At 45.1% G+C, this 16,511-nt stretch overlaps 1 protein-coding gene across 1 annotated transcript; it reads right to left on the bottom strand.

Annotated features, from left to right (window-relative positions):
• Positions 1-104: 104 nt before the first annotated feature.
• On the bottom strand, positions 105-15,752 carry ssh1a (slingshot protein phosphatase 1a). The gene is made up of 15 exons (XM_079269522.1): positions 15,637-15,752; positions 13,540-13,577; positions 8,254-8,354; positions 6,006-6,070; positions 5,230-5,351; positions 4,858-4,926; positions 4,618-4,683; positions 4,164-4,358; positions 3,943-4,036; positions 3,309-3,437; positions 3,103-3,149; positions 2,847-2,993; positions 2,196-2,396; positions 1,373-2,075; positions 105-1,240 (listed from the first exon to the last, which is right to left on the bottom strand). The coding sequence occupies exons 1-15, from the start codon at positions 15,715-15,717 to the stop codon at positions 140-142; spliced, it is 3,159 nt and encodes a 1,052-aa protein (XP_079125648.1). The 5' UTR covers positions 15,718-15,752; the 3' UTR covers positions 105-139.
• Between the last annotated feature and the right edge of the window lie 759 nt (positions 15,753-16,511).

Here is a 16,511-nt window from a genome sequence, read left to right as displayed (position 1 = left end):
AAGGAGAGTGGACACTATAACAACAGTTGGCATTGTTTTCATTAGTTTCCTTTGACTCAACTATCCAGCAACACGGGGGGGGGGGGGGGGGGGACCGACGAGGGGATGGGTGGAGTGTATACATCCTCCGTTTGATATGTCAGCTTCTGGGCTCACCTGGTAGTGCTCTCTCTGGAGTGTGCAGGTCCTTAAAGGGCCGGGGCGCAGCAGAGGTGGCGGGGGATTCCCAGTCCAGGCCCGGCTCTGGGGACAGCGAGAGGAGCAGTAGTGTCCCTGCGTCTGAGGAACAGACTGAACACAGGTCCTCCGAGGAGAAGTTGAGGCTGCCCAACTTGGCCAGCGAGTTGGACCGCTTCAGCCTCGAGGACACGGTCAGGCCTGCCAGGCGCATGCGGGTCTCGATCTCCTGCGCCCTCTGACGCACGAGGCCGGGTTTCCCCCTCACGCTGCGCAGACTGTCACTGCTGGAGCTGCGTGTCAGTGTGGCGCCGTGAGGTGAGGAGGTGGGCGTGAGCAGCCCAGACCCCACCACCCCCGACAAGGCTTCATTGGTCAGTGGCACCACCAGTGGCTCCAACCACACTTGGCGTGGTGTGGAGGATTTAGGGAAGTCTCCGGTGAAGCTGGAGCACTTCTCTTCCTCCTCTGTGGGAAAAGGGCTGTTTTCGGAACTTTGGCATGCGTGCAAAGGCTTCACAGAGAGCAAGCTCTCCTGGGATAAACCTGAAAGTCGCTCTAGTCTCTCTGCACGCCGGCGGACCAGTCCGGATATCTGCAGCTGCAGCAGGGGTTCCTGTTGTTGGCCGACGCAGCAAGCCACGGCAAGCTTCTCTTCCTCACAGTCCATTCGCATCAGCTCAGGGAGAGCCGCTGAGGCAGCTGCGGATGTACTTGTCTGGCTCGTATTGACTTCCAATAAACCACCGTCGTTCTTCTGCTCCGGGAAGTGCAGAGAGTCTCCTGGCTGCTCCTCTCTGTCAAGTAGAGCTGTGGGCGAGAAATCAGCACAGTTGGCACAGTCACACAGAGGGCCGCAGGGGCCCAGCAGTACCACTGAAGATGCGGGGCCTTCAGAAGAGGTTTGGGACAGTGGGAACGAAGCACTTGGAACTTCAGGAGGACTGGGGTTAAGGCAAAGCTTGGAAACCAGGGGTGGAATGTCTTCTTTCAGTTTGGACTTTGAATCCCAGCAGGACAGCGTAGAAGCATCAACTGGAAGAGGAAGGAGGGAAGCTTTTTCCTAAATAACGACAGGAAGAAAAATTAATGTCTCGGAATTTTTTATTCATTTTTTGTTCAAACTGGATTCATGAAATCAGTAACAGCATTTTCATTCTAAGATGTAGGTTAATCCTATATATATCAAACTTACATTGAGGTTATGTGGAGTGCTCAAATGGTTGTTATTGTTGGAGTTTTCATTGAGGGTTGCCAGGTCCATCCCGTTACCCTCTGTATCCCCTTCTACCGCCACTTCTTGCTTTTCCTCTCCTCCGCCTCCTTCCCCACCCCTGCCATCATCTGGTTGCATGAGCACCTCCATCTCTGCCTCCTCCTTTTGCACCTCCTCCTCATCCTCCTCCTCCACTGTGCTGAACTCCAGCCTCAGACGCAGCTCCTCCAGGGGCTCAGGCCCCCGAGAGCTCGTCTGGGCTGCGGCCCCCTCTGCTGAAGGTCCACATTGAGGGGCCGGCGGGCCTTCACGCCCGTCAAAGCCCTCATCATCCAGCAGAGCGTCGCGCTCCACATCCTCGATTTCTATGAAGACCTTCTCCATCCCGACAAGGGGAGGGCCACGCACAGGCGTCGATGGTTCGCTGTCCAGTGCCGAGTCAGACAGTCGGCGGAAATAGTAGTTGTTGTAGGCGGGGTCGACCTCCAGTGCAACAGCCCTGCGCGGGGAGGGACATGCAGCCCCCTTATCAGACAGCGCCTCCTCACAGCAGGGAGACATGCCCGGCTCTGGAGTCAGGTGGCCGCCTTCCTCTCCTCCACAACACTGAGCAAAGCCCTGCTGCCCCTCTCCCATCTCACAGTCTGCGTCTGGATGCCAAAGCTTGTTGTGACGCTGTTTACTGGAAATATACAAATAATAAAAAATAGGTCCACTGAAGACAACTAGAAATCAACACTGTACATACGAACATGTACATGCATACACGTACACACACACACACACATATGAAGGGCTGTACCTGGCATCCAAGATGCCCTCGTACTCGGCCAGCTGCCTCATGAAGCCTGCGTTGGGTCTTGTGATGCTCCTCTTTTGCTTGACAAAGTTGTAAGCCTTCTCTAGCGACCAGCCGAACTCCTTCATGGCGTACGCGATGACAGTGGAGGCAGACCGACTGACACCCATCTTGCAGTGAACTAGACACTTGGAGCGGTTCTTTCTATGGTGGAGAATTTAAAAAAAAGAAATTATACATTTACAAAATAAAACTTAACTCAAGGTCCATAAAATAGCTCGAGGAATTCGGACCTTGAATGTCAAACTACTGCTTCCAAGATCTAGAATCAACTTTCATGCTCAATAAAAACAGTTAAAACATATCCATAGTATGTTAGCTTGACAATAAAGTTAAATAATAATTAAAAAAAAGGTACAAATACAAAAAATACAATAAATTAAAGTGAATGAAATATGAGGAAATATTTGAGTCACTCATTCAGTCGGATAAATCATAATTCTCTTTGCAAATAGAGGAAGAAAAGTAATCTGATCCCTCAAATCCAGTAAATGTGTGACGTGACATTCGGATCATTTGACCGTTGAAGACGAGATGTTTTTATAAACCGATACATACACGAGCAACATGTTTTCTGTTCCACTCAGGACTCACTTTGCTTTAACAATGAAGTTGTACGTCTCATTCCAGTGAGCCAGCAGGTCGGTGGCGTCTTCGTCGTAGACGCGGATGTTGTGATAGCTGAATGTGCCTGGAAAGAAGTTGTCTATCTCCCTGGTAACGTTAAGGATGTAGCTCACCCTGGGGAGGAAAGAGCGTGTTCACTCATCAACAACATTCTTTCTCGCTCAAATCATCATGAAAACGTGTTTTTTCTGCTTATCTTAGCTCCAATATATAAAATAAATACCCCGACTCTTGCAGCTCCTCCAAATTAGATGCATTCCATTCCGATCCCTACAAACAAACGAAGGAAAGAACTGTTGGACAGAGTATATTTTCAAATCTTTGTAGGTTTGTCCAAAAACAATTGTCCTTTGGGATGGAAAGGGAATCTTATTCACAGGAAAGAACAGATACTTTGGTGAATGTAAGAGACGGTATCAGTTATCCCACCAGGTAGACGTGGTCAAAGATTAGCGTGGCTTTGTCCATCTGGCCCAGGATCAGCAGCATCTCATTGTCGATGAACTCTTTGTACTCCTGCAGGTTACAGCTCATGTGTTGTTCCAGCTCTGTACGGATCTGAGAAGAGAGTTTTACAGTACATGTAGATTCATGTGTGGAGGTTTTTTTTTCTTTTCTTGTGTTGTTGAAAGACACTCCATCATAATCCCTTGGATAAGTTTACAAATGTTATGTAATTGTAGGATGGATGGAATATCAAAGAACACTGAAACACATCAGTACCTGGGTTTTAAAGTCACTCATGTGAGAATATTCATAATTATCTCACTAATGGAAATTCACCACGAAATTCACCTATTGTGAGTATTTTCCGATCCGATTCCCGGTCAGTAGAATCCTATATCGTGTAGTAGAAGTCATTTGAAACTAGTCTTCTCTAACAGACATCCAAAGTAAAAGTCACATCCCAGGATTGAAAACTAGTAAGAGAACTGAGTTGTGTCTCCATCTTTAGAGAGCAAAATGTAAATGCAGCCACTGAAAATGAAACCCCAACAAAGAAATACAAAGCAGTGGTTTATTTCAGTGTGCGTGTGGACTACTACTACTACTGTATATTTACCTGTTTGCAGGTGACATTCTCGAGGTCCTGGCACGTCATGAGGCTTCTGAGTTTGGCTTTAATAAGGCCCCCTGTCCTCTCTCTCTCTGAAGGCCTACCGAAGATGAAGTCACATTGAAAGCTCAGCACTCGCACAATTCCAGTTGTGTGTAATGTCAACAACAGGTGCGATTGGCCAAGTCTTAACATAAAGAACACAATTGAAGTTTTTGTTAACCGACTTGTCCACAAACATGGTGGGCGAGTCAGGCCGCGTGGTCTCCAAGTCCTTCATGGCGTTCCACTCGTTGATGGAGCTCTGGTCTGAAGCGATGCAGCTCTCATAGTAGCCCATCCAGGTGAGAGCCATGCCTCCAGGGAAGTAGTTGTACCTGCGTGACACCTCGCATGCTTTGTGCAGCACCTGCAGGGCTGACCTAGATAGAGTTTGGAAAGATAAAGGTCATCCGTCTAGATGATTGAAGTCAAAGTCAAATTTTGCGATGCATTTTTTAAATAATCACATTACTAGCAGTCTTAATAATCTGTTAAAGCCTCTCTGCAGATGCGTCTTCATGTCAGCAGAGGGCAGAATGAATCAGCACTGCAGCGCATTCGGGAGATTTATTGTGCCGTGTCATGAAGCTGAATTTCTTTCGACAGCCGCCGTGGCTCCAGAGGTTGTTTATTACTCACCACATGGCCTGCACTGACACGGGTTTGAAGACATGAGTCCGACTCGCCGTGTTCACAGTGAAGCCCCTGAGGAGGAAACACAAACAGATGGTCATTCCCCCCGAGCACAGTGTAGCTCTGTGTGTACCATGCTCATACGAAGTCTCAGGTGTAGCTGCAGCGTTGGCTACAGAGGGGAAACATCACCGGGTTAAATGCTGCAGCCGTACAGCAGGGGTCAGACTGACAGAGACAACTCACCCGTCTCCATCCAGATGGATCTTTGTGTCACTCCACAGAGGCAGCGCCATGCCGATCGAACAGCTTTTGCTGGCAGAGGAGAGAGTATAAATCACGTCTGATTTACTGGAAACAAGCAAATATTTTCTCACTTTCTCATTTGCTGACTGGGAAAAGGGAACACAAACGACTGTAATATGTTCTGAGTGTACAGGGCATGTATAGCAGCTCCAGTTTGAGGCAGAGTGCTGTGGGTGAGTGTTTGATCACATTCATGAATGTCGATTTGTTCCTACATCATGTCCACTAGAAACACAAAGCAAACGAAGATACCAGTTATCTGTCTGGCGATCACAGAACCCCACACACACACACAAACGGGTTTGCTCTAACCAGTCTTTGGTGGGAAAATCGATTCCCAGTAGGATGTTCTCCTCTGTGTCTTGTCGCCCACTGGTGTACACCACCACCATGTACCGCACGTGCTCTGACCATGCACTCTCCAGCCGCACCGCCTGGACAGGGTACAGAGGTTTTACTTTGGAGCAAAATACAATCAATTACTGTGGTTAGTCTGAAATGCTTTAACTCAAGCATAAACTTAATTTAAGTACATGACGGTCACACTTAAAACGAGTGGGTTGAGCCGTACATGTTCAAATAAATCTTGTGTGGCAGGTTTTTTGCTTTTCATGCCTCGTTTGCACAGGAGTTTAAACTCTGATTGTACGCAAACAACAAATGCCCTAGAGAGGCAAAATGTTAAAACGCACCGACCCTTCTGCTAAAATCTGCACCGAACAAATTGTCACAGCTGGATGTGCAAAGAAAACCGGAGTACAAATTGGATGTAATTGGGTAACTGAGTCCCCAGGAGATGGAGAACACAGAGCTGGTTCAACATAAAATGAAATCACTCAGCTTCACACGCACGCACACGCACGCACACGCACGCACACGCACGCACGCACACCGTGGAAAGATTTGGTAATGCTCTCATGAGTGTGTTCAAACCTCCTCTCATGACCTAATAATTACACTGAACAAATAAGCATCTTAAGTGCAAAACAAAATGCATTCTGAAGAGTTTCCTGTGCCAAGTTTGTTAGCCACTTTCCTATACGTGTGTGTGTGTGTGCGCATGTTTTGATGCTTCTGTTGTCTCTCACCAGTTTGATTCTGTCCTCCGAGCGAAGAATGTTTATCATCACCTGCAGGTGTTGAGGTAAGTCGCCTGTTGAAGAAGGTCAGAAAGAGAAATGATCCTCGACGAGCAGAAGCTGCTTGATGTCAGTGATTATAAATTTGCCTCGCGATACAACACTGATATTCATGGCAACATAATGCATGCAAATCATTTTAGGCATTGCATTGTTAAGTGTCGGTATGTGGCGTTACACTGCTGCCGACACTAAATCCATTATCCCGGAGACAATCACGTATTACATGTTTTTTTAATCACACGACATGTTTCCAATGAAGAGTCATCATTGAACAATACATTTTACATCCTCGCATGAGCAAATCTATTAGCACAAAACCACAATTCAAGGGCTTGTCTTTGTTCATTTGACATCCCTCAGTGCTCGCTGTGACAGGCTGTGAAGATCGGCCAACAGCAATGCAAAGCAGCAGCTGATGCAGAGCCAACTATGTTGAAATATGTCACAACCGGCAGACAAATCAGTTGATCCTGACTGGTTTGAATAGACAGCCGATGGCAATAAAACACAGTGCCTGACTCTGCTCGGTCACGTAGTCATAGCATATCATAGATCTCTTCAGTAAAATCACAGTTAAAACATGTTTAAAGGGACATTACTGTACATGAGCTTCTCCACAACATGCCTTTGATCACTTCCTCTTCTATGAGTCATTGTCTGAACATAGAAATCTGTTTCTATTGTAAGTAGATTACTGTGACAATAAGTAAGTAACTGGATTAAAACATATCTATAATTAGAGCATAATATGCACATAGAAACAGTAACAAGCGAACTGCAATTGTCCAGAATTGTTCTTTAAGATTGAAGTTACTGTGAGCAACATAACTTATTATGAAACAGTCTCAATTTAATGCTGATGCATCTATATGACCTACATAAGTAAACAAGACATCAGCAAGAACATAGGCGGTTTCTCTGCAGGTAATCTTTATGCTTCGGTTGGATTTTGCACGTAATCATGCAGGTTCACCAGAAACTCCTTTAGCTCAGCGACCAGCACATGGCAAACAGACCCAGATGTGGCTTTGCTGACGCCCGGGCCGTATTTCTGGGCCCGCTGGAGGGAAGGGAGGCTCGGGAGAACCAGAGCCAAGACTGCACAGGGCCGACTGTCTGGCCCCATGTGCAGTAAAATGAGGTTTTCTAAAAAGGGACTCTGGTGCTCTGAAACACGACCACTTTTGTCTACAGGGACCGCCAAAATCAACACAAAACTAAGGTTCCTCACAGTAGTTATGAATATAGGAAACATTCAAAGACTTTGCATCATAATGGTCAACGTGTTGCCACTCATAAAGCAACTACTGTGGTACGTTCAATTAAGGCACCAAATGGTTGCAAAACAACAATACTAAAGGGTGTTCTTGATGGTTTTGATTGATCCAATTGGATGCGGCAAGATTAGAGAGCAAAACACAGAAACAAAAATATATCTGCAGAAAATGATGTATTATGCATCCATGTTTATGTGAGACGTTCAAACCAGTTCGACTGACTTCTACTACATCTATTACCTGTAACAGTTTCGTCTGTATTAGTGGACTCACATTCAGATACATCCCCAAATTCAGTCTCCTCTTTACAACAAAAGATGTCATAAGTGTCACAGCTCTGGTCAGCAACGTATCAAAGATCCGTGGTATCACATTTATTCCCACAAAACTAGCTCCGATGGTAGGATCCAAATTCACAGAGCAGGAACACCTTTAACAATCACGTTGCAAAAGTCACCGAACTATCCCCTTGTTTTCTGAGGGACACAGTTGCTGGGAAACCATTTCCCCAACCACATGTTTTTGAGAAGCAGCTTGAATGTGGACAAAGCTGCCAACCACAGACATGACATGACAAATCACTTGGCAGCATTTTGGCTGATGGCTGATGCGCATTTCCCATCATGCCAGTAGACTTTCAGGTAAGGCTGATGTCTTCAAAGCAATAAATGTGTCTTTCAAAAGTGACAGCCTTTGATTGATGACACAGACCAGTTCATTGTGCTGTCCAACTTGTCATGTGACCTTAACCTTCAACCAATAAAATGGTGCAGTCTATCACCAGGTTAAAGTCGACGCAGTAGTCAGCTCCCAACCAGCCATCCCAGTAAAACAACCATCAATCAAGACCCTCATAGAATGGACACTGTAAGTAACTTCCTCCACAATAAACACCAAACTCAACTCGTGTTTCTCACCTGCGTGTTTGGTGTGAGGATGTGCTTTCTGGCCCTGGTGACTGCTCCCCTGCTGCAGGAAGAGAGCAGCACCCTTCACCATGAAGAAGCTCTCACTCAGGCTGCAAAACAAACGGGAGAGAGGAGTTACAGGCACTGAAACACAGACGCTATACATCAGACACCACACCGCAGAGCGACAGCTCAGCACAACCGTTCCAGCTTGTTCATTGGACGGCGACACTGAGTAGCGGGACACAAGACAAATGAGATATTCAGTTTTAACAGGACCGCTCAATTCAGCAATTCAGGCCTGCTGGTCGGTGAATTACCTCTACAGCAGAGTGGAAAAGCCCAGCTGCCACGTTACAGACGCAGACCTCAGGTAGCAGCCGTGAATCAAGCTTTGATCCTGAATGCCTATCTGTCTTTTTTTCTGCTGCACTCAGATTTGACTCGTCAGGCCTCTGCTGGCTTGCTGTAATGCAACACAGAGCTAAATAATTGACCCAACTGCAGTCGTTTGTGATGATTAACTTTCACGATTGTTGAAGAACAGCAATTACCAGTTCACACCCGCCTGTAAAAACCCACAGTCTTTCAGGTTAGGCTATCGGAGCTGTCAACACATGACATAAGCAGGGAACTGCAATAAAAAGAAGTGAGGTGAGTGAGACAATTCAAAAACAATGTGAGCACATTCATAAATCTACCTGGCAGCAGGGTGGAGCATATGCACCGTGTATTGTGTGTGTGTGTGTGTGTGCAGTCTGGCAAACCAGGACATCATTAGCAAAGCATGGGACTGAGGAGCGACAGGAACAAAACAAAAAAGATAGAAATCTCTAAATACAGCTGTTATGAAATCAATGTAATGCTGTAGTGTCAGCTTTAAAGGGCTATACTGTAGTCTAATGTTGTATTTACTGATGACAGCGTAAGATTGAAATGCCAGAAATACCAAACCTGTTTTGCATCTGCAGTTTGCACTACTTTAATACAAAAAAAAAATCTGTATTGCAGTACCAATACAAAGTGGGAAAATACTGATTATTGGCATCATCTTCAAAAGCATAACGTACGTAAGTGCATATCCTGGAAAAATGTTAAACTTTTATATGGACACATCCCCTACATCTCTAAACACACAACCCATTGACCAAAGTCCTAAACCTTTCACCAGCACATGTTTATATGCAGCTCTGAAGCGGTTCCCTCACTCGGCTCGCTCTGATAACACTTTCAAAAGCCACGTCCAGAAGCAGGCCGGGGCCAAACAGATGATTTCGTGGGAACAATGGACTTCGTTTTTGTGCACCTCACAATGAATTCCCTCCGCCCCCAGCAACACCACAGAAAGAAAGTTCCACAGTGACAGAGCACGGGGGTGGACACGTCTCAACGAGAGCTTTTGTCTCACTTTGGTGGATTTCTGTTTCAGCCTCTGTTCCTGTTTTGAGAGTTATGAGTCTGTCAGGAGGGTCCACTGTCAGGGAGTGATGGATAATATGAGGCAAGACGAGGGCTACAGCCTCATTACTGGGTACAAATCCCTGCTGCTCATCTTTTACTATTTCAACTGGTAACCCAAGTCCTCAGGTTGACCTGTGATACCAGAAAAAAAAAGGTCTTCATGTGTAAGTGAAGAGCTATCCTATACTGTACTGGCTGTACTCAGACGTCCTAATTAAACAGCCTCAGCTCTGCTGTCTTTTGCCCAGCGGCATCCTGCTATCAGTATCTCCACAAACACTGCGGCTAAAAATACATCTGGTATCAAAGCAAACAAAGACTATGACAAAAAAAAAGCTTCCAGATCGCCTCAACGATTCTACAGGATTATAACCTACGGTGTCTGTGCCTCCTTCACGGACAGAAAGACAAAGAGGAACAGTTATAAAGAAGAACAGACCAATGCAGGGAGTCAGTGCTGCTAGCTCAACATTCTAACTTACTGGACATGTTCAGTGATTGATTCAGTCGGCTGAAGAGCAAAATATTTGAAATTCCAATCTGTTAAAAACCATCAACAATAATAAGTCCCGACCTTGTTCAAGCGTTTGAGCTCAAATGTCATCAGTGAAGGAACTTGTTCCCACGGGTTCAAAGCCCCCATTCCAGCAGATAAACTTCACTCACATGCGCTTTATTTCACTCTGGGTCAACACAGCGTTTTCCACGAAATACGGGAGCATCTTCATCACGGCCTCCTGAATGGGTTCTACAGCCAGGTGCATCCTGTTGACCGGTAGGAAGCCCACGCCTCTCCTCCGGGAGCTACTTCCTCTTCATCTGCCTCCAGGAAACCGGTGAAGGGGCAAAGCAAGGTTTCAGGTATTTTGGCCCGTCGCATCTGACTGACTGACTGACAGGCTGCACTCATCTGTGCCGCTCAGTGAAGAAGAGCCGTCTGTTCGGATGCCACTCCTTCGGTTTCCTTCTCCTCCCTCATGTGAGAGTCTCCGTGTGTTTGGGTGCGATTCAGACTCCTGCCTGGAGGAACGCACTGCAGTCTCCACCCGCTGCTCCGGGCACACAGAACTGTGCCTTCAGTCTGTTTTTATCAGTCACTCTTTTACAGTTCACTGTAGATTACACATTCACACCGCAAGAAAGAAAGAAGACCAAGAGTGACTGTCATGATAAGCTCCCGTACACTTTACTTAAGAGACACAAAAGGCAACCACATGCTTTCTTTTGCTTTTACATGAGCAAAAAAATAAAAAAAAATAAAAAAAAATAAAAAAAAAAAAAATAAAAAAAATAAAAAAAAAAAAGACTCTTTCGCCAAAGCAAAACATGTCACTTCCAGTAGTTTGTGTTGCTATCTGACAAAAAAAGTCTCTCCAAAAGCAAGACCAGTTGTTCAATTGGAGGAAGACAAAAAAACAGATGGAGGAATTTTGCCCAAAATGTCATCAGGAGATGTCTCCATGTGCATGCCACTTTAAGGGTCAACAGAATCCAAGGTACTGCCTCCAGGTAGCTGAACACACGGGCCAAGCATTGGTGGAAAGGGCAGTGAGAACTGGCAATCTCCCAAATCTCATTATACCCAGGCTTATAAGGGAGGGCTTATCTTTTCGCTCACCTTAAAGTGGCCAGCACTGACTGTCACTCTCTCGAGATGCACCACAGACAAACAACAAGGTGTTTGTATTAGAGACCATTATGATAGGTTACACACACACACACACACACACACACACACACACACACACACACACACACACACACACACACACACACACACACACACACACACACACACACACACACACACACACCGGTTAATCTGGGAGGATTTGCTGACCGACGTTGACAATAGCTCTCCTATTGTTCTCGACAACAGGACAATGTCTGTAACACCTGGTTACCAGCAGACGCTGCGCTCTACGAGCTGATGTGCGTTCAGTCGTATTCCAGGTGGAAACTTATCCACCTCAGTGTGTCAGGTGCATGTAGATGGGAACCTCCTCTGCACATGAGGTCAAGCGTTAGAAGCAGCGGGCAGGTATGATGGCGCTTCACAGAGTTACATGACCAGATGAACACACTAAGCCACGGCTCTGAACCACCGGGTGCATTTGTATGTGAGGGAGGTGCGCTGGATAACAACCGAGGACTCGCTACAAAAAGGCTCCTCGGAGGCAGTAACCACACTAGTTTATTTATGGTCTCGGAGTGTTTTGCACACACCTCCTGTTGGAGTTGCCAGTTGCATAACGCTGCCATTCTCTTACTTACATCACGGAGCGACAGAGGGAGGAACAGACGAACCTCCTCAGGTGTCAGTGGAGACACGGAATGGCCCCGAGCAGGAAGCAAATGACGTCATCGTGTCACTGAGGAAGGACCAACCTACAATAAAGACCCAGAGACGATGCTTCTTCTGCAGTTTCTCCTATCCACACATATTGTATACTCAAATCCAGAGGCAGTACTGTGACTCATTATGGCAATAAATCACTACCAGTCTTGACAAGCGTGCTATTTGAGTGAGAAAGTGTTGCGGTGAGTTTAAATGTGTCACGCTAATCATTATTCGTGTTACCCTACATGCTGAATCCCTCCTCTGGATCCTCCATCTACTCACAAACATGTTTCACAGATTGGACATATTGCCCAACTCTGCTGTGTACACGATGGAAAGATGAAATCATTCCTTGGTTCAGAGCCACCGACACCTGCGCGATGTTGACGTTGGCCTCCATGAGCCCCTTCGGCTTGTCATCGTTATCAAGGCCGGTTGGGAACAGCAAGTGCAAACACTCCCACTTGGCAGTCGAGCAACTGTCCGTCAAGAGCATGGAGCTATTTATCATTTGAACGAGATCAGTACACCCTGATCTAAAGAGTCAACTAACAGACAACTTAATCTGCCAGAATATGATAAAACATGAATTTACTGGCAATTTCATTGCATAGCGTGGCTTACCAGTCCCTCAAGCAATGCTGAGGCAAGACGGGACCCGCTTCATGCCTAGATCATTCTCACACACGCATGCATCGCTTAGGGACAAAGACTGTTGCATAACTGAAAAGAAATTCAACTCTTGGAATGACGCATTTTCGCTTTTCATCCACTTCACAATTATTCAAGTGACTTTTTGGGCAATAAAGATTTAGAAATCACAAATACAACAAAAGCAAACCACAAACTGCATATTCACAGAGCTACTTTGTCATCATTGTCACCGTCTTGTCAAGGCGATATTATATGCGGCACCAAAAGACATGGAGGCTCTTACAGAAGCTAGTGTCTCTTCAGTTAACAACTTCACTGCAGTGGGCTCACAATAGCTCTAGTGGGTGTCACTGGCTTAATCTAAGTACATGCATTATGAATGTTTATTGGAAGAGAACAATAAGAAAGAAACCTTTAAGTCTGCAAAAAACTCAAAAACATTGCTGCGTGAACATCATATGATTAAAAAGCCAAAATTGCCTATTCTTTCTTTTTGAAATAGATGTCATAACACTGAAACTGCCCCATAGACAGAAAACTGACAAAACCGTTCATACCAGGGCTTTAACTATACATCAATTTGTTTCGACCAAAATGTCTGCCACCAAAGTCTAAATATGACATAGTGCAACATTTCAGTCAGTCAGTCAGTCGTTTTACTACACTGACAGTTAGTCGTCCTCCTCTGTTGATGCCAGCTAGTCTGCTGCCTCTCAGGATTTCACCAAGTGACTCAAAGACAGATGCAGTCAATCAGTCAACACCTGCGTATAAAGTCTGGCTTGCTTCGCCGCGTACCTTGCAACAGAAGGGCCAAACTAAACGGAGAGTAAACTTACCTCTGATTTATTCGTCGTTCATCTTCACTCCCAAAATCCTGCAATACAGATAAGGGAAAGGATAAATACCACATCCAACCTATTTTGGTATTATTAACAAACAGTTCAAGATCGACATTTAAACAGAAGCTTTGATAAATGAAATTGACATGATAACCCACAACTGAAATGCTAAACAAACTACTCGTATAATCACAGTGATGCTAAATGACAATGTTGGTATACACGTTATGGCAGATACCAACACTCGTGTCATTAAATGATCAGAGAAAGCTGTGTAATTGTGTTATATCAGTGACATATTACCCACCCTCAGACAAGTGAACAGCTCTATGTAGTGAAAATAGGCTCACTAATGTTTATCAAACAGTGAGTGTAACACAGAAGAGTACAGTTTGCATTCAGCATCAAAGAGAGAGAGGAAAGCTAAGTCTGGCAGTACACTCCTGTACTTCTGTTCTCATACTGCTGTCAAATATGGTGCTGCAAGCAAATACCAGTGTGTGTGTGTGTGTGTGTGTGTGTGTGTGTGTGTCTGTGTTATATGCATTTAACAACATCCATGCCACCTGGAGGAGCTTGCAAAACACAGAGGGAGCAGACATGACTTGAAAAGGTCCTCAACTTGGGGGGGGGGGGGGGGGGGGGGGGGGGTGTCTGACGAGCAAGGCAGCTGACCAGCCTGCACACACTTGAGCAAACAAAGTCAAAAGCATTGCTCGCCAGAACCGGTGATTGTTGAAAATACTTTATTTTTGTTTCTATCAAGTTTGAATGAAGTGTGTTGATCTCCCCGCTGAAACTGCAACCAGCCGAACATATCGGCAATCATCAGCCCAGATACAAATTAGCATATTGAAATAACCTCATGCATTCACTGCCTCAGACAGTAGTGCTGCCCCCCCACACACCCAGCTCTCACGAGTAGATGACATCATAGCTGCAGCAGCTTCCTGCCAGCTTCATCCATCACACCTCACCACGGTGCTGGACAGAGAACCCAGTCAAACCTGACTCCTTTAAAACGAGCAATCTAATTGCAATAAGTATCAGCTATGTATGACATTTAACATGTTGAGTGGTTGTTGTTTTTTTACATTCTGTGAAAAATAAAAGTTGTCATCTCCAGCTCAAACACAGATGGTTGTAAATAAACCCAGCTATGTCATGTCTGAATCGGTCATACAGAGCAGAACATGGGGCTGGAGGTTAGTGCCCTCGTCTGGCACTGAAGAGAACATACGTGTACTTGAAAGTAACGAAGTTATAGTTGAATGATTATAGTTTTGAGGAAGGACAATCCCTTTTTCTTGCTGAGAGTTCCCAGAAAACGAATAGCTCGAGCTGTGACTCTCTACTGTGATAGAGAAGTATAAGAAAACATTAAAGTTCAGTCTTTTTCTTCCCTATATGTCTGTTTACCAGACTAAATCTCATTTACTGGAGGCACCAACAGGACCGCACAGTGGCGATTGACATACATATTCAGTGTAGTTGACTGCTAAAGAGAGTATAGCTCAATCAAGCCTGATTGAAATACAAACAGACTGAAATATAACAATCTCAGATGCAATATGAGTGAATGAGTGTGAATGTAGCTGTGTGTGGACTGCAGCAGCTCGGTGAGTGGCCTGTTACTGTGGTGCTGATGGTGTGCCACACAGATTGTGATATAACGTTACATAACGTTACATCAACGTTGAAGAGAATGTCAGCCACTCACATCACCACCGGCTAACTTCAGCTACAGCTTATATCATTCATTAGGCACTTGTCACACTCAGCTAACTTAGTTAGCTCTTTACAATTAACAGGTGTGAGGATTTAAAAAAAATCATTGTATAGTATTTTTTTTTTATGTCACGTCCACCCTCCGTATTGGCACAGTGGTGGACGACAATATGTGATAATCAGGAGCTAACGAAGACGTTTGCTAGCTACCGTTAGCGAGAGACCGAGCTAGCTTAGCACGTTAACTAACGGTGCTAATGTAGCTTCAATCAGCGGGCCTTCCTCAGACATCACCTCACACATCCTCAGACTCTCCACCAACGCCACACCGGAGCATCGCTCTCGTTCACCCAGGACCAGACTGACCTCCCCAGCGGTAGTGGTTGCTGTGCTGGCGGTGGATGCGGCGCTCGGTGTCGGGGACCGCTGCAGAGTAACCAACGCCATGGCTGGAAGCTGTGGATGCACCGGCCGGCCGCTGGGCCTGATGAGCTGCTAGCTGCGGAGCTAACGAGACATACAACGGATGGATGGAGCGAGAGGAGCCGTATCCTGCAGTCTGGGCAGGAAGTGCTGCCTTCAAGGCCCTGACCATCCTCAAGGCACTTTAAACTATATAGTAATACAATTATAATACTTAACAAAACAACAATGCAAGTCTATTTGTATACAACCTTTGAAAATGGCTTTTCAAACAACTTAAAGACAATTTAGGCAAGATATAGAATGAACACAAAAAAATTAAAAAATACTACCAAATTTGATTTAACAGAAGGCAGTGACAAACAGAAAAGTAATAATAATTATAACAGTCATCATTTAATTTAATAATAATGATGCTGATTATTGTTGTTGTTGTTGTTGTTGTTGTTGTTGTTGTTATTATTATTATTATTATTATTATTATTATAACTCTAAAGTGTAACTGCTGCATGATGTGTATCCTAGGAAATCTGTGTTTTCACTCTGGGTGCTGTATGTGACAGTCAGAGGAATGAGTGTGAGTGTTGTGGCCCTTTTCATGGCCATATTGATAAGTCTTAACATAATAAGACAGGTAATATTATTAACAATTACTGTTTTCACTTACTGGTTTTTCCTTGTCTGACCAAGTGACCAAGTAGCAATATAGTATGCTTTAACAATGCGCATGGCAGAATGTGTCCCTCCATGGTGACAGCTAGGTATCAAGCTATTCAATTAAAAAAATAGACTTTAAAACATTTCTGAACCGATGCAAC

This window comes from Melanostigma gelatinosum (genome assembly GCF_949748355.1).
Source record: "Melanostigma gelatinosum genome assembly, chromosome: 6".
Lineage (NCBI taxonomy): Eukaryota > Metazoa > Chordata > Actinopteri > Perciformes > Zoarcidae > Melanostigma > Melanostigma gelatinosum.
This window is presented reverse-complemented; position numbering and strand designations above follow the sequence as displayed.

What these genes read in the sequence shown, in the direction of transcription:
- ssh1a (XM_079269522.1), bottom strand. Translation starts at nt 15,717, where the DNA reads ATGGCGTTGGTTACTCTGCAGCGGTCCCCGACACCGAGCGCCGCATCC. An exon ending in CCCACCATGTTTGTGGACAA is followed by an intron (nt 4,037 to 4,163) that starts GTCGGTTAACAA and finishes CATCTTCGGTAG; the next exon opens with GCCTTCAGAGAGAGAGAGGA. An exon ending in TCTTTGACCACGTCTACCTG is followed by an intron (nt 3,150 to 3,308) that starts GTGGGATAACTG and finishes GTTTGTTTGTAG; the next exon opens with GGATCGGAATGGAATGCATC.